Source organism: Protomyctophum parallelum (assembly GCF_964188405.1).
Source record: "Protomyctophum parallelum genome assembly, chromosome: 13".
In the NCBI taxonomy this organism is placed as follows: domain Eukaryota; kingdom Metazoa; phylum Chordata; class Actinopteri; order Myctophiformes; family Myctophidae; genus Protomyctophum; species Protomyctophum parallelum.
In genome coordinates, this window is record NC_139708.1 from 13,744,983 (window position 1) to 13,768,978 (window position 23,996).

At 43.2% G+C, this 23,996-nt stretch overlaps 1 protein-coding gene across 1 annotated transcript in view; it reads right to left on the reverse strand.

Annotated features, from left to right (window-relative positions):
• LOC310868502 (syntaxin-binding protein 4) overlaps window positions 1-23,996 on the reverse strand; it is a gene marked incomplete at its 5' end in the record, with an annotated part of 182,700 nt that overhangs the window by 25,707 nt on the left and 132,997 nt on the right. Inside the window, 6 exons of the mRNA XM_083778957.1 lie at window positions 811-896; window positions 4,910-4,973; window positions 9,513-9,657; window positions 12,182-12,288; window positions 19,764-19,905; window positions 20,949-21,081. Of these exons, the coding sequence (XP_083635083.1) occupies window positions 811-896; window positions 4,910-4,973; window positions 9,513-9,657; window positions 12,182-12,288; window positions 19,764-19,905; window positions 20,949-21,081 (677 nt within the window). The remainder of the gene's footprint in view (window positions 1-810; window positions 897-4,909; window positions 4,974-9,512; window positions 9,658-12,181; window positions 12,289-19,763; window positions 19,906-20,948; window positions 21,082-23,996) is intronic.

Consider the following 23,996-nt stretch of genomic DNA (forward strand, 5'->3'; position numbering starts at 1 on the left):
ATGATACCTTAAATTGGCTAACTCCTCAAACGAGAAGGCAATTCCACTGCATGGTTGCTTTTCCTTTTTAAGTGCATTTACTTTAATTATCCATCATATTTAAAACAGTTATTAGTTACATATAACTCTAGATACCCTCTTAGACATACTCAACAACTTTATTTTTCTGTACCCTACTACCCACAACATCTAACGAAATTGGGAGACATACTTTTCAGTTTAAAGCTCCATCTGATTGGAACAACTTGTCTGTTTCTTTGAGATCAATTACATCATTTAACATTTTCAAGGTTTCTTTGCTTGTAGACCTGAAACCAATTGTACTTGATTTTGACTTTTGGAGAGAGGTGTGTACTTTAATGCTTGATTATCTTTATCTTTGTTTTTATTATTTTCATTATTAGTATCACTATTATTAGTATTTTGTTAGGTGTTTCAGTGCAGTTGCTTCTGGTCTTGATGTAGTGTTTGAGTGGTTTGGAGAGCATCTATGTTTTGTTGATGTTGTAAGTGTATTGTTCTGTGTCGACATGTTTAATGTATTGTTTGTCTATGTACTGTATTCATTGTGTTGTGCCCGAGGACCCCCTCTAAAACGAGATGATACATCTCAAGGGGCTATCCTCTAAAGGAAATAACATTTCAATATATATACGGATCTGGCTGATAAGGTCCCCATATGTAAAATGTTTCTATCCTTATTGTGGGGGAAACTCTGGCTGAAAATACCTTTTCGACAAGTTGTAAGTTTAAAATAAATCAGTTTAGTGTGTGGGCTGTGGGTTGGTGGGCTTAAGGTGACAGACTCACCAGGTCCAACTTATCCGACTTCAGACGTATGTGGGGGTCCAGGGTGATCTTGGCTTTGGCCCCTGATCGCTGGGCAGCGGATGAGCCTGTAGGGGAGGAGAGGAGAGAGAGGACATTTCGATTCAACTGTCCACCATAAAGATCAATTGAATAGAGTTAGGGTGGGTGAAACAGTGTCAGCAGAGCTTTCAGAGGGAGAAGGAATGATGGTTCACATCATAGCATGGACATCATTCACACACACACACACACACACACACACACACACACAGGCACACGGGCACATACACGCGCACACACACACACACACACCGAGGACATGAAGGTCCAACTGACAACACCGTGATGGAATAGAGAGCCAGGAGAGAGTGAGCCATTACAGAGAGAGAGAGAGAGAGAGAGAGACCTTTAACAAAGCCTTTATTTAACCTTTTGTTTACAATAAAACATTCATCAGGACAGTTCTACAAATTGCATGCTTTTGGCACTCAATAATATAAAAATCTACTCTCTCTCTCTCTCTCTCTCTCTCTCTCTCTCACTCACTCTCTCTCTCTTTAAAGAGACAAAACCAGCAGTTACTCTTGCTCAATGCTTTGTACTTTGGCCCATAAATAAACATTTCATCATTACGCTCTTCATTAAAACTGTTAAACCATCTCTGTAGCTGTGTAGCAGAACAAACAGACTACCAAGCCTTGGGCACCATAACCATAGATGTTCAAGTCTCTCTTCCTCCTGACAGAATGGACAACTTTTACTATCCCTATAGAGTCAATGTGTGCCACATGTCTGTTTGTAGCCACGGCGCCACTCACACACGCATATATATATATATATATATATATATATATATATATATATATATATATATATCCTTCTACCCTAATAAAAAGGACACAAGCACATGGCCGTTTATCCGTGCTCCTTCTCCTACCAAACCACTCCGTTAGCGCACATCTCTCCATGCACAACAAATCCTGCACGCCACCCGAATCCATATGCACTACATCGCTTCCCCACAACTGCCATATTAACTGTACAAATATTACTTTTATCAGACACACTGTTATTGCGCAACATTTCGCTGTGATGCAAATGACATCACAACTTCCTCATTCCCCCGCCCCTCCCCTTTTCACTGCACACACACACACACACACACATACACACGCGCACACACACATACACAGGGCACAGCAGCACGGTACAGTACAGCACAGTATGGTAAGGCACAGCACCGAACCGTACAGTACAGTACAGTACAGTACAGTACAGTACAGTAATTCTAGTATATATTAATGTAGGAAAATCATTTAAAAATTTTACTCAAGTCGTGGTGACCCATACAAATTGGTGTTACCCAAAAATGGGTTAGTGACCCACTGTTTGGGAAACAGCATAATGTAGGAGCTGTAAGTGACGTGTGAGCCCTAGTACAGCATAATGTGGGAGCTGTAAGTGACGTGTGAGCCCTTACAAGATCTGACAATACAGATCAACTTCAACCTTGAACTTCATCTGCATGCCATATGTTCCCTGGCTTAGCCAATAGAAACACACGGATGAGAGCTGAGAGTCGTCTGAGCCGTCAGCTAATGACGATCTTGTCGGGGCTTAATCTCAACACATCCAGAATTAACGGGTTAATCTGGGACTATAAGAGCGTCGCAGTCCCGCCCCCCTTTCAGAATGACGAGTGGCCCAGGAAATAATTCAGCATTAATTTTCCCCATAGGATTTGCAAAAGGTATTTATTTAAAGACGTTTACGCCGCAGACAAAGCCAATTTGGATTGTGACAAATCATGACAATGAACACAATGTTTTGGGCCGATCAAATAATTAGAAAGAAGAAAATAAAGGCAGGGTAGGAGAGAGAGAGAGAGAGAGGGAGCAGCAGAGAGGGACGCCAGTAGGAAAGTATACCTGCATGTGTGTATCTGGAGCAGTGGTTCCCAAATCTTTTCAGACCAAATTGACACTAATTAGCCTGTGGACCCCCATTTAAAAAGATATACCAGGGACCACCATAAGAGAAGATTTTTACAGATCTTATTAATTCATTTCAGGGACCCCCATTTTGACATGCATTAGTCTACGGACCCCCATTTAATGGCATTTCTATCTCTGGGACCCCCAATTCATATTGTAAAATCACTGTTAATTTAACTCTGAGAGTATACAAATGGAAAAGAGTTACAGACCCATAAGGGCCCATTTGGTTACAAACTATCATATAGCTGGCGACCCCCTGGAACTCCCTCAAGGACCCCTGGGGGTCCCCGGACCCCACTTTGGGAACCACTGATCTGGAGGACAGTATACGTGAGATGTGTGTATCTGGAGGACAGTACCTGAGATGTGTGTATCTGGAGGACAGTACCTGAGATGTGTGTATCTGGAGGACAGTACCTGAGATGTGTGTATCTGGAGGACAGTACCTGAGATGTGTGTATCTGGAGGACAGTACCTGAGATGTGTGTATCAGGAGGACAGTACCTGAGATGTGTGTATCTGGAGGACAGTACCTGAGATGTGTGTATCAGGAGGACAGTACCTGAGATGTGTGTATCAGGAGGACAGTACCTGAGATGTGTGTATCAGGAGGACAGTACCTGAGATGTGTGTATCAGGAGGACAGTATACCTGAGATGTGTGTATCAGGAGGACAGTATACCTGAGATGTGTGTATCAGGAGGACAGTATACGTGAGATGTGTGTATCAGGAGGACAGTATACCTGAGATGTGTGTATCAGGAGGACAGTACCTGAGATGTGTGTATCAGGAGGACAGTATACCTGAGATGTGTGTATCAGGAGGACAGTATACCTGAGATGTGTGTATCAGGAGGACAGTACCTGAGATGTGTGTATCAGGAGGACAGTACCTGAGATGTGTGTATCTGGAGGACAGTACCTGAGATGTGTGTATCAGGAGGACAGTACCTGAGATGTGTGTATCTGGAGGACAGTATACCTGAGATGTGTGTATCAGGAGGACAGTACCTGAGATGTGTGTATCTGGAGGACAGTATACCTGAAATGTGTGTATCAGGAGGACAGTACCTGAGATGTGTGTATCAGGAGGACAGTACCTGAGATGTGTGTATCAGGAGGACAGTATACCTGAGATGTGTGTATCAGGAGGACAGTACCTGAGATGTGTGTATCAGGAGGACAGTACCTGAGATGTGTGTATCAGGAGGACAGTATACCTGAGATGTGTGTATCAGGAGGACAGTATACCTGAGATGTGTGTATCAGGAGGACAGTACCTGAGATGTGTGTATCAGGAGGACAGTACCTGAGATGTGTGTATCTGGAGGACAGTACCTGAGATGTGTGTATCAGGAGGACAGTACCTGAGATGTGTGTATCTGGAGGACAGTATACCTGAGATGTGTGTATCAGGAGGACAGTACCTGAGATGTGTGTATCAGGAGGACAGTACCTGAGATGTGTGTATCAGGAGGACAGTACCTGAGATGTGTGTATCAGGAGGACAGTACCTGAGATGTGTGTATCTGGAGGACAGTACCTGAGATGTGTGTATCTGGAGGACAGTATACCTGAGATGTGTGTATCAGGAGGACAGTATACCTGAGATGTGTGTATCAGGAGGACAGTACCTGAGATGTGTGTATCAGGAGGACAGTACCTGAGATGTGTGTATCTGGAGGACAGTACCTGAGATGTGTGTATCAGGAGGACAGTACCTGAGATGTGTGTATCTGGAGGACAGTATACCTGAGATGTGTGTATCAGGAGGACAGTACCTGAGATGTGTGTATCAGGAGGACAGTACCTGAGATGTGTGTATCAGGAGGACAGTACCTGAGATGTGTGTATCAGGAGGACAGTATACCTGAGATGTGTGTATCAGGAGGACAGTACCTGAGATGTGTGTATCTGGAGGACAGTACCTGAGATGTGTGTATCTGGAGGACAGTACCTGAGATGTGTGTATCTGGAGGACAGTACCTGAGATGTGTGTATCTGGAGGACAGTACCTGAGATGTGTGTATCTGGAGGACAGTACCTGAGATGTGTGTATCTGGAGGACAGTACCTGAGATGTGTGTATCTGGAGGACAGTACCTGAGATGTGTGTATCTGGAGGACAGTGGTCTGGAGACGCTGAAGACACTGAGGTTGGCTCCACCTGCATCAACATGGAGATCATCCTTAATATTAGATTAATTATAGAGTCAACTACAGTTGAATACACAGCATTCTATAAGAACAGGATGTATTAGTTAGATAATAATAATAATAATTATTATTATTATAATAATTATTATAACTAGTCCTTACCCGTTCTGAATATATGAACAGCAAATTATGTTCAGTGTGGGGAATTGTTTCAGATGCCTGCCTGGGGGCGGTGTGAAAAAGGGTAGGTGCGTTGGAGCAGTGTTTCTCAACCTTTTTTGTCCCAGGGCACACTTTTCATAGCCTAAAAATCTCGGGGCACACCTAGATATACGGTGTGTGTATATACTGTATATATATACCGGTGTATATATATAGTAAATATATATATTATATATATAATATATATATAAGTGGTCCATGACATGAAAATGTTTGAGAACCACTGCTCTAAAACAACATTGGACAATGATGTTTGACAGTCAGCAATATTGTTTCTTATTCTAGATTTATTTATTATTATTATTTTCGGATTTTCTGACTTGATCTGGCCTGTTAACATTTTCATAGACCTGGTTGCTTGTTTCCCTCTCAGTCAATGTGGCAACCCTGGTCAGAGCCGTGTTGACTGTTGTGGTTCCGTATGATAATTAGCTTAGCACACAACAGCTAGGAGGATGCAGCAGGCTGCTGCCGTCATGTTTAACAGTATTTTGCGCAATTTATAATAATAATAATAATAATAAAACTTTATTTGTATAGCACCTTTCATGACATGAAATGCAGCTCAAAGTGCTTTACAGAACAATGGAGAATAAAAGAAAAGCAAGGCAACGTCAACGATTTATGTCCCCGAATTTATGGATATGGACTTATGGCTCCATCGCTGCCTCTTTCTTTAGTAGAAGTAGAAATGTAACGTGTTGCTGACTGTTTATCGTCCCTCTCACACGCGCGCGCACACACACACACACACACACACACAATATCCCGGTCACTGTGAAGGCCGTAGTACTGTAAATATGACATGAATATGAATGCAAAGTAGTGGTTGATGTGTGGACAGGCAAGCTGTTGCTGTAGTGCATGGTGAGATGTGTGCAAATGGTGTAGTTTGGTAGGAGAAGACGGCCAAAGGATGCAACACACACACACACACAGTCAGCGGCGCCAAATTGTATAGGGCACTATTTGTTGTGTTGCGGCGGTAGCTAGAGGAAGCATGCCAGTGGGGTAACGGTGAGAACGGTGGCCTGTGATGCAGGTGTCGCCAAGGGGCGGAGGTGTGTGAGGGTGCAAGGTTAATTCACTAATAAATTCATTATTAATCATTAATGTGTCAAATCGAAAAAAGGGCTCTGTTAAGACCTCCATATTATTATGGTCAATGCCTGTGGGAGCGATTGGTGCAGGCAATGAGGAGATAAGCCGGTGTTTCTGACATTCATTCATTCATTGTTAGAATTTTAGTATGATTATAATTAATATAATAATAATAGAAACCACTTTTTATGTGTTTATGTAAGTTCAGTGCCCTATTTTATCATACAAATAAAGGTAGCACAAATAGCCTAAGTATTCAAAAGCAACATTCATACAGTATATTACATTTTCTTTTTTTAATGCCTTGCACTGTTTGGGAACCAGTGCAACATAGGGTAGGGTGACCGTTTGTGTGGGACAGTCTCTTATTTGCAAGACTTTTCAGGCGTCCCACAAATTGAGAACCTGTCCCACATTGTGACTGGCAGGCATCAGTGTTCAAATGCCCTAAATGGTAAATGGTGCTTTTATATAGCGCCTTTATCCAAGGTGCTTTACATAGATTGTCCATCAATTCACCCATTCACACACACATTCATACATCGATAGCGGCTGAAACCATGCAAGGCACCAACCAGGAGCAATTAGGGGTTCAGTGTCTTGCTTAAGGACACTTCAACACTGACTCCGGGTTCGAACTGGCAACCTTGCGGTTACCATCCGGCCACCGCCGCCCTAATAGTTAGTCCCCTAATAGTTTCCTGCAAGATGTGTTTTTTAGCAACTAAAAGTACAAGTTGCTAATCCAGTCCTGTCCTGTCCTGTGACTGTCCCCCCGTCCAACTTGTCCCACACAAGCGATACTCAAATGAACAGTTTGGATCTGGTCACCCCATAGTGCAACATCCACACCTCTGACTGCATGCACTCCACCCCTGCTTTTTGATCAACCCTGATCCTCACTCCATCCCTGCTTTTTGCTCAACCCTGATCATCCAAATAGAATCCTGCCTAATCCAGTCTCATACACATTGAAGTTCCAGAGGCTATCAGCCAGACAGCCCTTAGTCAAGATTGGCTCCTGATGCCAACAAATAAAACATAATAATAATAATAAAGTCATACTGTGTAACCGTTTTAGTTGAACAAAATTTTTGGGTGGTCACTGGTGACCTTGTAAGTTGTCGGCGCTAGCCCTGGAAACCCAGGTGCAACCCAGTGCCCAGGAGCCCTGGTATACATGTAGGAGTGGGAGGTACTGTGCAGTGGTTCCCAAACTGTGTGCGTGCACCCCTTGTGGTGCGCGAGCGCCTTCTAGGGGGTGCGAGACATGAAAAGGCTAATGGTGGTACTATGGTTTTATTTTAAATGTATTAACATATTATGCCAAATATCAAATCAAATCAAACTTTATTTATAAAGCACATTTACAAAGACCAAAGGTCAACCAAAGTGCTGTACAGGATCAGGTAAAAGAAAAAAGAAACCAAGACAAAAGAGAGCAACAAACTACACAGTTACAGTACAATAGAGCAAAAGCAAAAATTAAAATCAAGAATCAAATGGAGTCAAAAGCCATGAAGAAAAAATGAGTTTTAGCCCATTCTGAACGGGCACCCATTTTGGTGTCAGCATCATGTTATGCTTTAGCTATTTAAAAATAGCAGATCTACAAGCTCATATCGCGCCACCGAGTGGCGCGATACGAGCTTGTAGGTCTGCTATTTTTAGAAAAATCGAAGAACGACTGACATTTTTAGAATCTGATCTCAGGTCAGAATGGGTTCATCAGACCAGCGTGTGTCCGGCGGAAACCTCGTATGAATCTGATCTCAGGTCAGAATGGGTTAAGAGAGGACTGACGAGCGGACCTAATACACAAGGGCAGACTGTTCCAGAGTTTGGGGCCGGCCACTGAGAAAGGGCAGACTGTTCCAGAGTTTGGGGCCGGCCACTGAGAAAGGGCAGACTGTTCCAGAGTCTGGGGCCGGCCACTGAGAAAGCTCGGTCACCTCTAGACCTGTACTTTGTTGAGGGCATAGTCAGAAGCAGTTGGTCAGCTGACCTCAAGGACCTGGCTGGGGTGTATGGATTTAAAAGGAGTGATAAATACTGGGGTGCGAGACCATTTAGGGCTTTAAAAACAAATAATAAAATCTTGAAATCTATTCTAAATCTAACAGGTAGCCAGTGGAGTGTGGCGAGGACCGGGGGAAATATGTTCACGCTTCCTCGTGGTGGTGAGGAGGCGGGCGGCAGCGTTCTGTACAAGCTGGAGGCGTCTGCATTTGGCAAGCATATGCAGAATATAGCCTATGCTGCATATATATGCCATATTCAGGTTTATATATGTGCATATATGTGGATAAATAGGAAATGTATGTCTCTATATAGCTTATGCAATTTTGATTTCCATGTGGGGGGGTAATCTAGGTCGGGTCAGCTAGGTCGGGAGGTAACAGGGGGTGCATGGCCAAAAGGGTCTGTATAGGAATGGGAATGAACCTTTTATTTTCCTAACCAATCAGAGTGCAGAGGGGCGTCGCCCCAAATTTGGTGACGTCAGTGTTTTCTGCTGTGTTCTCCTGGGGAGGGGAGGGTTGGCAGGTTAGTGAACCAATAGGGATCCGGCATCGGTTTCCAAGGCTAGTTTGAATCCGCCCCGGCACAGTTGTTCCCAAACTTGCCTGTGATCCAAACTAGTGAAAATAGCAGATCTACAAGCTCATAATGCGTCGCTTCATAATATTCATAATGTGAGCTTGTAGATCGGCTATACTCCTTCAATTGTTTTCTAATTTCTACGATTTTTCGTTACATTACAGGGAAAAAATCATGAAAATTCGCTTTTTTGGGGATGTTTTACTTTTTCTTTTGTAATAGTACCGGTAATAATAAAACATGTAGGAAACAAATCCCATACAAAAATTGGAACCTTGGGTCCTGACCCACTGTTTGGGAAACAATGCATTAGGCTATGTCAGGCTATGTGGTCAAGATGCATTAGTCTGCTTTTTCAGCAATCTCACAACACGTCGGCTTTTAGATTGGCTAGTTTCTCTACTTGTGTGACGAAGTAGGACATATATAGAAACACAAAAATAGGACAATGTGAAATATGGAGATTTCTGCTTGACAAGAATGATATATTTTTAACTGGTATATTTTCCCAAATTACAACTCAAGTTCTCTCAAGTAAGATGTTGAATACAGGACGTTACTCCAGCCTGATTCGCTGTACAAAATAAAGACATTGTTGTGGTACGCCACTGTAGATTGTACTTACCTCAGGCGATCTGACGCGGACTTTTAGGCGTTTTTTGGTGCTGTAGCCATTGGTTGAGGTTCGCTGGGCACCGTTGGGGTGAGTCGTAATGCTGGGGAATGGCCCTTTACCTGGGATGTATGCTATCTCTGCTTTACTCTCCTGACTGGAGGAGAGGAGAGGATGAGGATGAGGATGAGGATGAGGATGAGGATGAGGATGAGGATGAGGGAGAGGAGAGGAGAGGAAAATATGAAGAATACATGTACATGTAGCATAGCATATATACTGTACATATTTTGCGTCACAGCAAGGAAGCCGTTTCGGTAGAAAAGGTCTAGTGTGCAATAACATTATAATAATAACGCAGACTGTACTGTAAATATGACATTGGAAAGCATGGAATGTAGTTAACACCCTGAGCGTCAAGGACGGAGTTCTCCGTTCAATCAATTAGTAACACCCAACGCTCAGGACGGAGAATGATAAAAAGGACGGAGATTATTGATATCAAAACCGATCGCATCGCTCCACAGGCTGGGAGCGTCTGTTGCGCAACATTCAATGTTATTTTCCGGTGGGACGTCATCGAAAATGTTACCCCCCATTTTATCTTAAATCTTAAAACGTGAATAACTCTTGATCTAAATCATTACGTCCAATTCTAAGCAAAGATTATGTGTTAGACGGCCCATTACGGCCCCGTCGCTATAGTCGCGTTAGAATTAATCATACCTCCTGTTGTTGCCGTTCTCCTCGGGAGTGTTTTGGCTACTTCAGCTACATCCGGGATAGTGGTCCGTCGCTAAATGTGCTCGGCTGCTATAAATCGCTGGTCGCTCTGATTTAATGGGTTAAATAACCCTGGGAGTTCGGGGTGTTAATAACATGCCCCATGGCATGTAGGATATATTTCTGCATAGTGTGCATCGAGGCTTGTGCAGACCCGTGTGGTAGTAGTAGGCCAAACAGACGTCTGGCGCACCTTCGACAATTTGTGTGAAAGGATAATAATAATAATAATAATAATAACTAGAAAAAGTGCCCTTCTGGGCACAGGTCTCCACCAGGTTATCCACAGATCCGTGCAGTTAGAGGTAAAACACTTTTGGGCCAGTTATAGCGCCACCTTGAGGCTGAGTTGAAATTGTTCATGTGGCATTTCGTCCTCGGCCTAGTGGGAATGTGCGTGCACAATTTCAGGGAAATCACGCGATGTGTTCATGATTTGCAGCATTTTGTTTGAAACTGAGCACTCCTGTGAACTTTGGAAGCCAATCTTAACCAATCAGGATGGAGTCTGAGAAATCTGAAAGACCCGTTTCGTTGAATGGCTCTAGAGAGACTGTGTACTAATTTGCGTGATGTTTGGACAAAATCTGTAGGTGTACTGTGAAAAAACTTGTTTTGCACAAAGCGGCCTCCTGGTGGCGCTATAACAGGCCGTTCTGGAAAGTTTGGGGCAGAGGTTCATGGTTGGCATCCAGGGAGTGTGTGTGCAAAATTTGGCATCGACCGGGTTAACGGTGGCTGAGATTAGCTGGTCACGGACGGACGGACGGACACACGGACACACGGACGGACGGACGGAGTGCAAAACATACTCTCCCCATGCCTTCGGCTGGTGGAGACAATAATAACTAGAAATGCACTCTGTTGAGCTGCCAACTTGCACTTTGGCCAGTTGGCCAAGAATGGCCTACTTGTGTGTGAGCAGAGCTCGCAACTTATGCACAGTGCTTGACCGTTCTGTTTGGCACCCCGATTCTCCACCGTCAACTACTGCGCTATAAGCAGATCTCAATCAAGTTATTGAAACCTCTGACATATATAGGCAAGTTAATATATACTATAAACTTAAATTGATTACGTCATCAACAAACGTCTTTTAATACGCAGCCGAAAACAATACTTGCGCACACTCTGCTCGCGCAAGTAATAACAACAACAACAAAACAATATAGCAGATCAACAAGGTCACAACACGTCACAATGTGATGCGTTGTTAGCTTGCAGATCTGGAAATCATCTAGCCACGACAACCGGCATAACTCTCATAACCCTAATACCTCAACCATTTGTGAGGACCTAGGAGGTATACGCTCTACTAGGTAATGCATGGGTGGTGGTGTTACTGTAGAGGTGAAAGCATGCATGGGCCAGCACCCAGATACCTGGGCTTCATATCCTGGCATTGCTGCGTCGGCGCAGCCGGGGCGCTCACAACTTCCATTTATCAGTGTTAAAATGCGGGATGCGGAAGACCGCGGGGGACAGTGTCTGTGTCTAGTGCACTAGTGACCCCTGCAGTTTGACCCGGGCGTCTGTTCAGTGGAGGAGAGGAGTGGCAGCTGGCGTCTCCGCATGGGGGAGTGGAGAAACCCTGCCGTTGTCTAATAAAACACCAACCCCAAGCGACGGTGTGTGTGGGCGTGTGTGTGTGTGTGTGTGTGTGTGTGTGTGTGTTGGGGGGGGTGGGGTTTGACAACGGGGATTTATCTGAACCACTGTGGTTCGGCTTAAAACACTTCAGCTTAAAAACTACAGCATGGAAAAAATAAGAAAAAAAGGCTGTCAAAATCAACACTAGTATGTTAGATGTGAGTTTCTTAATACTGATCATGCTTGCACATTGGCCCTCAGTTCTGAGAGAGTGAGAGAGAGAGAGAGAGAGAGATGCACATTCTCACCTGAACTTGACTTTGTTGAGGATCGTTTTGGCCTCTTCGTATGTCACTCCTATCAAGGACTCCTTGTTAATGGCAATGAGCTGGTCGCCGGGCCTCAGTCGCCCATCCTGAAAAACACACAGAAAACCAGCAGATTTGTACAGTATTATTACAGGTAACGTTAATGTTAATGTCATTGCTAACGCAGCGCTAATGCTAATGTTGAAAGTTGGGGTACTGTTAAACCTATAAGGCAAAGACTTAAAATGTTAATCCTTTAAGTAGCATGTGACATGTCAAACTACAGTACTAGTATCAGACTGTAGGGTTATACATTATTCTGAAACAATTGCAAGCATATACATTTTCGGCTAATAACGGCCATAGATGTCGTCACAAATGTGATGAGGTCATCACAAATGTGATGAGGTCCACACATTTGGGCAAGTGGCTATGGCCAAATTTATTTAGCCAGTGTTTTCTGTGCATAATTAATGCTTGGAATAGATTCAGAATCATGAAACCCCCTAGTTTGACATGTCACATGCTACTTAAAGCATACTTAAAGTTTGAAATGGTTCCCTTGTAGGCTTTTAAGGGTACCCCAACTTTAAACCCCTGAATTTAACATGATCCACAATTCAACACAACCATTTTTGTTATGTTATTTAGATGACCCTAAGGATCATAAAATAACCTTGAGCGATTACTATTGCAATCTATTTTGGGTCACGCCCCTTTTTAGCTTAGATTGACTGGCCTACAGTGTTGGCAAGTAACTTAAGTAATATACTATTTTCACGAGCCTTGGTGGAACTGTGGGTTTGAGTGTTTATTTATAATGGTAGACTGGATAGGGGTCAAGTTGCTTTGCAGACTGCTGATACGGAAACGATGCACACTCGTCGGTACGTATGTGTGAAGTATCGGATGCAGAAGGGCGGGCCTTAAACCGTCCGGAACACGGAACAACAACCTAAACTAGTGTGTGTAACTCGTTAGACTGCACTGTTAGAGAGAAGAGATGTAAATAAACTAACAATGGAGGAGGTGGAGGAGACAGAAACACCGGCACAACAAAGCGTTATAACATTCAATACTTGGAAGTATTCGCATTATTTTGAGTATGTCCGTGATCAAGACGAGATGAACATTATTGTCCGCTGCAAGTTGTGCATACGGAAGCTATATTCCACGTCGAAATCTACTTCTAATATATGTGTACAAATGGATCCATCATCATGAGTTAAATAAACACTGCAGAATATGGGAGGGGGGACTGCTAAGTAGTGTAACTTTATTACTTTTTTTTAAAGTAATAAGTAATAAGTAGTATATTAGTGTTAAAGTAATATTTTGCCAACACTGCTGGCATAATAGGCTACGGCAGTGGATCTCAAACAGTTTGTTGTGCTTCAGTACCCCCTTTTCCTGGTTTCTAGATCAAAGAACCCCCTTTACCCGACTACATAGAGAAAACCATATCTAGCATGTCGTTGCTGTCGGTCAGCTGCTGTTGTTTTTTTCTCCATAGCCTACTAGTGTCATACAAAAGTAGTTAATTTTTTTTATTTGAATCCTGAAAAGTATAGCTGCTTTGGACATAATATGAGGTATCCACCCGATGCTATAAGAATGCATGATTTCGAACCTTTTGAAGAATATATTAAACATCACAAATAAGAAAAGGAGTGAATGACTTGAAATTAGACTACCCTGAGCACATGTTACACTTTCTCTCAAGTATACCCTGTACGCCCATTTGAGAACCACTTTTTTATATATAAAATTAGACAGATAATTGGTTTCTGGTGACACATTGATAAAAAAGCTGAACATTCTGACATAATGCAAGATTATGAGTCTAGGTTTCCTAGTGTTATTTATACACATTATACTGAATCTACTGTACTTCCAGAAGCACAGTATACATGAGTGGACAGAAGTCCTCTTCAACAACAACAACAACAGCAACACACCTTGGCACAAGGAATGGATCCTTCACAATATTAAACACCTATAAAGTAACAACTCACTGCTCGTGCCAGAGAATAACTCTGAATGGAGAGAGAGAGAGAGAGAGAGAGAGAGAGAGAGAGAGAGAGAGAGAGATAGAGAGAGTCATACTTGGACTTATCTCTCTGAATATCAGTACTGTTATGTGTGTCCGTCTATAAATATCAGTACTGCATGGTGCACTATACTGCACAGCTGAAATACTGTATAACACAGTATGTGGGGGCCAGTACTATGACGACAGTACACGGCACTACTGCAGTACTCCATGTTCAACTATAAGGTTCATTACCGATGCACAACTGTATAGGGTATTAACCATGTACAACTGTAGGGTCCTACCCATGTACAACTGTATATGGTATTACCCATGTACAACTGTAGGGTCCTACCCATGTACAACTGTATATGGTATTACCCATGTACAACTGTAGGGTCCTACCCATGTACAACTGTATAGGGTATTATTACCCATGTACAAATGTATATATGGTATTACCCATGTACAACTGTAGAGTTTCCCATGTAGCCTACAACTGTAATTACATTTGAACGTGGATGCACATGTAGGTGTCATGCACATGTAATAAGTGGTTCCCAAACTTTTTAGCTCAAGGCCCACCAGATAAATTAGACTTTTAATCTAACTTCTGATTCATGGAATTTCTCAGAATATTATTTTATTTCTTCACGAAAATAGTGGAAATACATAATTGAATTTGTTTTTAAATTCATGCACATTTTTGCTATTTTTTTAAAATGTTTTGAAATAATAATACTTAATAATAATAATAATAATAATAAAACAAAATGTAGGAAACAAAAAAGAAAGGGGCCGCGGCCCACAAATGGGTGCCCTGCATGACTGCATAACCATGCACAGCTCCAATGTCATCATCGAGTATTCTGACGACACGACAGTGACAGTGACTGATTGTCAACATTGACGAGTCAACAAGAGAGAGGAGCTGATGGTGGACTACAGGAGGCCGAAGAGAGAGCATGCCGCTGTCTTCATCGATGGCGTTGTATAGTGGAAAGGATCAGCAAGTTCAAGTTCCTCATACGCATCGAGGAGGAGCTCACTCACTTGAGGGGAAAAAAGCCTCAGCTGAGATTACACTGGTTTTGTCGCCTAAAGAAATTCAAAGGGGTCCCAGGTATCCTCAGGTTGTTCTATAACAGCACCAACGAGAGCATCCTGTCAGGCTGCGTCACCGCCTGGTATGCCAACTGCACTGCCCCGCCCCGCCTGGTATGCCAACTGCACTGCCCCGCCCCGCCTGGTATGCCAACTGCACTGCCCGCCCCGCCTGGTATGCCAACTGCCCCGCCCCGCCCCGCCTGGTATGCCAACTGCACTGCCCCGCCCCGCCTGGTATGCCAACTGCACTGCCCCGCCCTGCCTGGTATGTAAACTGCACTGCCCCGCCCCGCCTGGTATGTAAACTGCACTGCCCCGCCCCGCCTGGTATGTAAACTGCACTGCCCCGCCCCGCCTGGTATGTAAACTGCACTGCCCCGCCCCGCCTGGTATGCGAACTGCACTGCCCCGCCCCGCCTGGTACGCGAACTGCACTGCCCCGCCCCGCCTGGTATGTAAACTGCACTGCCCCGCCCTGCCTGGTATGCGAACTGCACTGCCCCGCCCTGCCTGGTATGTAAACTGCACTGCCCCGCCCCGCCTGGTATGTAAACTGCACTGCCCCGCCCTGCCTGGTATGCGAACTGCACTGCCCCGCCCCGCCTGGTATGCGAACTGCACTGCCCCGCCCCGCCTGGTATGCGAACTGCACTGCCCCGCCCCGCCTGGTATGCGAACTGCACTGCCCCGCCCCGCCTGGTATGCGAAATGCACTGCCCCGCCCCGCCTGGTATGTAAACTGCACTGCCCCGCCCCGCCTGGTATGCGAACTGCACTGCCCCGCCCCGCCTGGTATGTAAACTGCACTGCCCCGCCCCGACATATACATACATAGTTGACAACGGTCTGCAGGGCACTGCGAAGAACGAACACATGGACCTAAAAAAACGTGTGTGTATAATATGTATACTATATATACTATATATATATATATTATTATTATTTTAAAGTTGAAAATGGAGATAGCTGGTTGCTGTCCAACAACAACAATTAGGGTTGTCACGATCCGATCACGTGATCAGAAATTAGGGCGGATCACGTCATTTTCAAATGATCAGAATCGGATCGGGAGCCAAAAAACGTGACATCCCTACTATCAATATTATATTCCATATCATATGGAATATATTCCATATATTTGACTGCATGGATACTGTCTGTGATTTGGGATATTTTTCTATTGTGATACGGCATAAGTGTTCTATAAAATATAAATCAGATCGGCAGATACTCAAAATAAAATGATCGGAATCGGATCGGGAGCCAAAGAATTTGATTGGGCCATCCCTAGCGACAATATTAATAAAAGTCACAGACACGCTTTCACTTTCAGAATTTGTTTCCCGAAAATAGTGAAAATATCAGCTCTGTCTACATGCTTGTAATGAAGTATTTCGGCAATTCGCCTATTTTTGCTGCTTTTTGTGTGACACTGTAGTTAGTATGACGAAGTTGGTCATACATTTACGGAACAAAAATTGTAAACCACTGACCCTGATTCAGCAGAACAACGACAAAGACAGACAGAACGGTATATCTTTTTCTGCACAGGTAGAGAGGAACACGACAGGCCGGCTAACGGGAGCGTACAGCACATTCTGCTGACAAAAAAAGGCTGATTATCAAGATCTTTATTTCAAAGTGTTGACACTATTGATTTCCAAAAGCAGAAGGGCCTTTCATCTCTGTGGCAGATGGGAGCTTCTTGGGCTAGAGGACCTTTCTAAATTCCACCGGTATATGACAAGACCTTTCCAGAGACCATGCACTTTGAAAGAAACAAATGTGACATTTTTATGTGACATTCAAGGAATGAAAGTTCTCAGTCGCCACGACCGGACATTAGGATTCTACACAGTCCAGACTCCAGCATGACTTTCTCTTTGCTTTCTCCTCCAACATGCGGGCCGTGGCCCACTGGTGGACCGTGAGGGACCACCTATTGGTAAAACATTAATAAAATACCCACTAAGAATAGGAAAGTATGCTTTGCTAGTTTCATTGGTCCAAAGCACAATGGATGAATTGATCATTCAAATAATCAATGCTCTGAAAATCAAAATGCACGCCCATCTGACAACTTAAAATGTAAATGATATCGTAAAACAGAAAGTACAATGTTTGCCTCTGAGATGGAGTGGAATAAAACAACACGTGGAAATTTGTAATTACTCAAGGAAAGTAAAAAATACCTTAAAATGATAGTCAAGTACAGTATACTTGAGTAATGTACTTTACACCACTGCTGAAAATGCAGCCAACTATTACATAATCGTCTAATCACAATTATTTTTTGCGTAAACGTCATACTCGCCAGAATGGATTCCATGTTAAAAAAATGTTTGAACGTTTTTTCATAGGCATATTTAGAAAAGCTGAAATATCTGATCTGTAAACTTGCAGATCAGCTATTCCCGTTATTTTGTTTTGAAGTATAAAATTATTAAATATCACGACACCAATTTCTTTGTAGGCTATATTTGTTGTTTGTCATATCTGCAATTTTCGTGCAATTTTCAAATAAAAAGCCTAAAAAGTCAACTTAAACGTAATCGTGACAGAAATCAATCCGAACCTAAATTTCCATCTTTCATTGTAATGACATTACCCAACTATACCCAACTGACAATTATTGACAGCAGCTAGCTGTGCTGGGAGCGGCGTGTCGTTGTGGTCGAGGAGAGCGGCACACTGTAAGGAGAACTGGGACGGTACCTGCCGGTTCGATTCCCCGCCTCCAGGCTTAGTATGTGGAAGTGTCCTTGAGTATATAAGACAACGGATCTACCCACTCCCTGGGCGCTGTATTAATAGCACCCGCTGCTGCTAGAAGACTTAGCATGGACATGTAGAGGACAAAAGACCAAGTCGCCACTGTGAGGTGCATGGAAACCTTGCCATAGCACTTGCACTAGCCACGGCGACCTTACAGGCGTATGCAAAGACTAACCTTATGTCTACATTTTATCTAGACATAGCACTCTATAGCAGACAATTGTTCAAGTCGCTCCGGTCCGAGTCCAAGTCGAGTCCCAAGTCATTTGGTCCCAAGTCCAAGTCGAGTCCCAAGTCAAACCAAACCCTCAGGTCCGAGTCCCAAGTCGAGTCCCAAGTAATTTGGTCCCAAGTCCAAGTCGAGTCCCAAGTCAATCCAACCCTCAGGTCCGAGTCCCAAGTCGAGTCCCAAGTCATTTGGTCCCAAGTCCAAGTCGAGTCCCAAGTCTTTCTGTTGTGGGCAAGTCAAGCCGAGTCACAAGTCGAGTCACAAGGTTGTGTCAAGTCTAGGCATGCCACGGTATGAGATTTTACAGTATGGTACGGTGCCGGTATTGATAACCTATACCTCGGTATTCCACTGTATTTATATTAAATAAAAATCAATAAAAAAAAGATTGCCCCCCCACCTATGTCTAGTGACTACCCCCACCTCCTTATAAGCCCTTCTTTGTTCCCCAACCTGCAGGCATACATATCTTATTTTTTTATGATAATTTGAAGTTTGTTATTTGTCATGTGACTTAATGATTATGAATTGATTACCCAGGACCGAATGGAAACAAGACAGCAAGGACTTTTTTCAGTGATCCCTTTTTGGTCAGTGTTTGACTGTACCCTATACTGATACATTTCTGCCAATAAAGTATTCAATCAATGGATCAATAGATATTCCCCACTGTATTTCACTGTACTATGGCTCCCCCTAATGGCCGTTTTGTACCCTTTACGCTTTAGCAGAGGTAGTGCAATCTGCACATGCTCACAACTGTCACTGTATGCCTCCGTGTTGACACTATAGTTCACACTTAGTTAGTACATATGGAAATATGGAATATACAATTGGATCTGGGTGTCTTTCAGCAACACTAACTCAAAGGTAGGAAGCAACTTTTCAATCTACTGCAGCTGTGTGGTGAAAATAAATGTTTTGCCTTAGTGTGCGAGTGGAGTTGCTTTGCATATGCGCAGCATGCTGCCCACCAACGCTGTATTCAAATACCGTATGCTCGGAAACAAAACAAGTCACGAGTCATCTTGTCTCGAGTCGAGTCGAGTCGGGAGTCATTGGCTAGCAAGTCGGAGTCGAGTCTCAAGTCTCGTTGGTCTTTTACCTTCCAAGTCCGAGTCGAGTCGCAAGTCTTTACATTCAAAGTCCGAGTCAAGTCGCAAGTCGTCAAATATGCGACTCGAGTCAGACTCGAGTCGAGTCACTATGACTCGAGTCCAATTGTCTGCTCTATAGTGCATACTCATAGCTTCAATGTAGGCCTACAGATATTCTACTGTTGGACAGATGTTAGGTTCATAGCTTGCTTATGATTCAGTGATGCTTGCGGAACTCGACTTTGTCTCGTTCCTGACCGCATCCCTGTCGTGGCAATAATCGCATTAACCCACACCCTCTTGTGTAATATTACTTAAGTATAGTATAGTATAGTAGCCTACCCGGTAGCAGTCTCCTCCAGACAGGACTTCCTGGATGAAGACAGCGGGTCCATCAGGTCTGTTGGTTCCTCCTCCGATGGTGATGCCCAGAGTGCTGGACCGGGTTACTGAGATCAGCTGGATCACACCCTCCCCTGGGTGACTGGCAACACACACACACACACACACACACACACACACACACACACACACACACACACACACACGACTTTGAGTTGATTGATTGATTGGAGTGGTGGGAGGGACTTCTCTGTTGTGTATATACAATAGAGCGTCGCAGTCCCTCCCCCTTTCAGAACAACGAGTGGCCCAGGAAATGAATCGCAATGCATTTGTGCCATAGGCATTTCGTGCTTTATTTATTTAAAGACCTTTTAAGCGTCGTACGAAGCCAACTCTTGTCGTGACAAATCATGACAACACACACAATATTTTGGACCAATCAAATAATTACAAAGAAGAAAAACAACAAAAAAGTGTTGTAACCTGCCTTTTTTTCTACTTTCTAATTATTTGTTTGGCCCGAAATATTGTGTGTGTTGTCATGATTTGTCACGACAAGAGTTGGCTTCGTACGACGCTTAAAAGGTCTTTAAATAAATAAAGCACGAAATGCCTATGGCACAAATGCATTGCGATTCATTTCCTGGGCCACTCGTTGTTCTGAAAGGGGGAGGGACTGCGACGCTCTATTACACAAACAGACCAGAAGTCTTGCATAGTCAAGCATTAAACCAATTCTGCTTCACAAGATAAATGTGGGCGGAACCAAGATAATCGATGGGGAATCTATATTTTATATACACATTTGGATTGTACAGAATTCAAACTGTAGGATTGGGTATTGTCACGGACAGAAGTGATTACTTCCTTTTCCAACTGCACTGGGAGTTCAGTCTCAGCCATTAATTAACAACCTCTGTGACTGTTCCTTTGATGTGCCGTCGGCTGCTCAGCTGCATGCACTGTGTCAGAGAAGTCAGAATAGAAGTGCAAACCTTATCCCCAAACGACCCCCTGTGTGTGTGTGTGTGCGTGTGTGTGTGTGTGTGTGTGTGTGTGTGTGTGTGTGTGTGTGTGCGTGTGCGTGTGCGTGTGTGTGTGTGTGTGTGTGTGCGTGTGCGTGCATGCGTGCGTGCGTGCGTGCGTGAGTGTGTGTGCGTGTACCTGCTTGTGTGCGTGTACCTGCGTGAGCGCCTCATGGTTCCGCTGGTGTTGTACATGCTCTGGGAGCCCGCTGGGCTCAGCATCAAAGGACTCTGGGAGCGCGACGACGAGCCAGACGACGTGCTGTCCTGCGGTCTGCCCGGGCCCCCTGCTGGTCAAACACACACACACGCACGTACAACACACTGCTGTCAAGCCTAATTCATGCTCGGTCGTGAGACGGTGTCGACTGGGAATAGCCGACCTGCAAGCTCACAGCGTGGCACGGATGTGATGCCGTGTGAGCTTGTAGGTCTGCTATTCTCGCCATGAGACACCGCCTCGCAATTTTAGATATACAAGCTCATAGCGTGCCACTTCGTGCTGTGCTATGCTATGGGCTTGTAGATCTGCTATTTTTGATTATTCTAGAACATTATGTATATATGTATAGTTAGGTGAAAACGTTTGAGCACCACTTACAGCAACGTACGATTTTAGGTTTTAGGTTAAGAAAAGAAATGGGGGAGAAATGCGGGGGAGAAAGGGGGAGAGCGGTCGATTGGGCCGGAATAGTCAGACTGAGTAGGAGATATATGCCTAAAATCATATTTACAAAACGTTTCAAATGGAGAAAAAAATACAGAGATGATTTCGATCGAATATTTAGACAAAGTCATGCAAGGGGAACTTTCTCTGGACTCCATGGGCTAAGAAAATAAACTTTTAAATCTCAAAATCGGTCTGAACAGCTGCTCCGCTGTCCCAGTGTTAAAGGTAGCCTATATGTTATGTGACTTCTCTAGCTTTCTGTCGGTAAACAAAGACGCAACCATAGCTCCACCAGAGAGAGAGAGAGAGAGAGAGAGAGAGAGAGAGAGAGAGACTCTGAAATGATAATGCCCAAAATCCGAACGTCTACCGAAACAAACTGTGAAAACCCTCGAAGAAGACCCGAGAGAGAAAAAACACCTTTCAAAGGTTAGAAACACTCATTAGCACTTTCTTTTCAGAGAACATAGTGTGTCCCAGCAGGGTGTGTAGCACATCAGTGGAAGTGTTACACATTCCTTTTGTGTTCTCTCTCTGTCTTGTATTCTCTCTGAGACCCCCTGCTAGCTCTGCTACCATTACACACAGTGGAATAAACAAAACAAAACAAACAAAAAACACTCAGCACTGCTTAAAGAGATTTATAATTCAAATCTCTAATAGGCTCTATTAGAGGTGTGCATTGGCACTGCCCTCACAATTCAATTTGATTACGATTCACCAGGTAACAATTTCATTCGATTTGATTCTACGATGCATTGCAATGCATCACAGTTGTCTATATTACTGCACAACATGGCACATTTCCATGAGTCAATACAAGCAGTCAGATATACAGTACTGAACAACACATTTTATTTAGAATTATATTATATATAATATTATATGCAGTATTATAATTATATATTATATATAATGATATTTACTTAGGCTTTGGTTATCGATTATGTCACATTGCGGCATTGCATTGCATTGCTGCATGGACGAATCACGATGCATTGCTGCATTGATACTTTTTGACACCACTAGTGCACAGCAGCCATATTAAGGCCTCTTCCTTACTTCCTTCATAGGTGTTACCAGCTGCTGCAATTTGAAACGGGCACCTTAAAAAGCACCTAACCACCCTCTTTTTCCCCATACTGTACACGTTTCCCTTTTTTATTATTATTATTCCTTTTTTTAAGGTATATATAGATGATTTTTTTGTTTTTAGTTTTTTGCATAGAAGTGTATATTTTGTACTTCTTTAAATGTTCTGATGAATTTAAAATGGAGGACCCTGATGTAAATAGGTCTTAGTGCTTTTTCTGGTTTTATCCTCGTAGCAGTTTTTGTATTGACCTGTACTTTCGTCGAAATGTATACCATTCTGCAAACTGTAAATAAAATGTTCAATCAATCAATCAATCAATCAATCAAACCGATACTAATGAAGGCTCTGTTCCATTCTGGTCAGATAGTCAGGGTGCTGATATTGTGCATGTTGGCTCTCTGGAAACACTCTGCAACACCACGTGCATGGTTCCGTGTTGAGTTCATCAACTAAAACTATTTAGTTTTCGTCGACTAACTCTTTTCACAGACAAAAAAACAAAACAAAATAAAAACTAAGCCATGAAACTAAAAACAAATGAAAACTCATCAACAAATAATAACTAGACGATAAATGTTAGATTGGGGAGAAGAGATAATTTTATGTTTGGTTGCACTTGGATGTTGCACGCTGAGGGGGGGTTACAAATTGCCCCTTACGGGTCTATAACTCTAAGAATTCATAGTTATGTCGGCCTTGAAATAATAATATAGGCTGAGAAGAGGTTCCATTAGAACCACTGTGCTACACTAAATGGAACAGAGCCTTCATTAGTCAATAAGCTGAAGAGCTTATTTTAACATGATGAGAGGATGGTCCTTAAAACTTCATGCACCCCCCATCGTAAACTTGATCTGTGAAGAATAAACCAATATGCTGAGTGACTGCCGGAGAAGCCAAAAATCCCTCTCCGAGAGGCTAGTCTTTCATCCTCAGGTTATGTAATATTTGCTTTTTTGAATGCCCTTGAAATGAAGGGTAAAAACTGGCAGCGCGGCAGTAATTCAGTCTTCAAGCTGCATGTATGCGGGCACAAAATAGATTACTCTCCAAAATGAGATGAGGTCTGTAATACTACTCGCAAGACTTAATGTGATTTTCTATGTGTTTTTAAATTGAGCCAGGCTATCTTAAATTGAGCGAAACATTAATAATGTGATTTAGATGTAGGTATTTTTATTTAAGTTGTTAATAATATCACTGAATTCCACTGTGCAAGTGATTTTTCTTTTTTAATCATATCTATCTCTGATATAGTATACAAATGTAACCAGGGTGAAAATGGCTTAAAGTTCTTTCCATACCTAAACCTTCATCTCCTCAACATTAAATTCCTTTAGAAATTGCATGCACATAATAACAATGTATGCACACACACACACACACACACACACACACACACACACACACACACACACACACACACACACACACACACA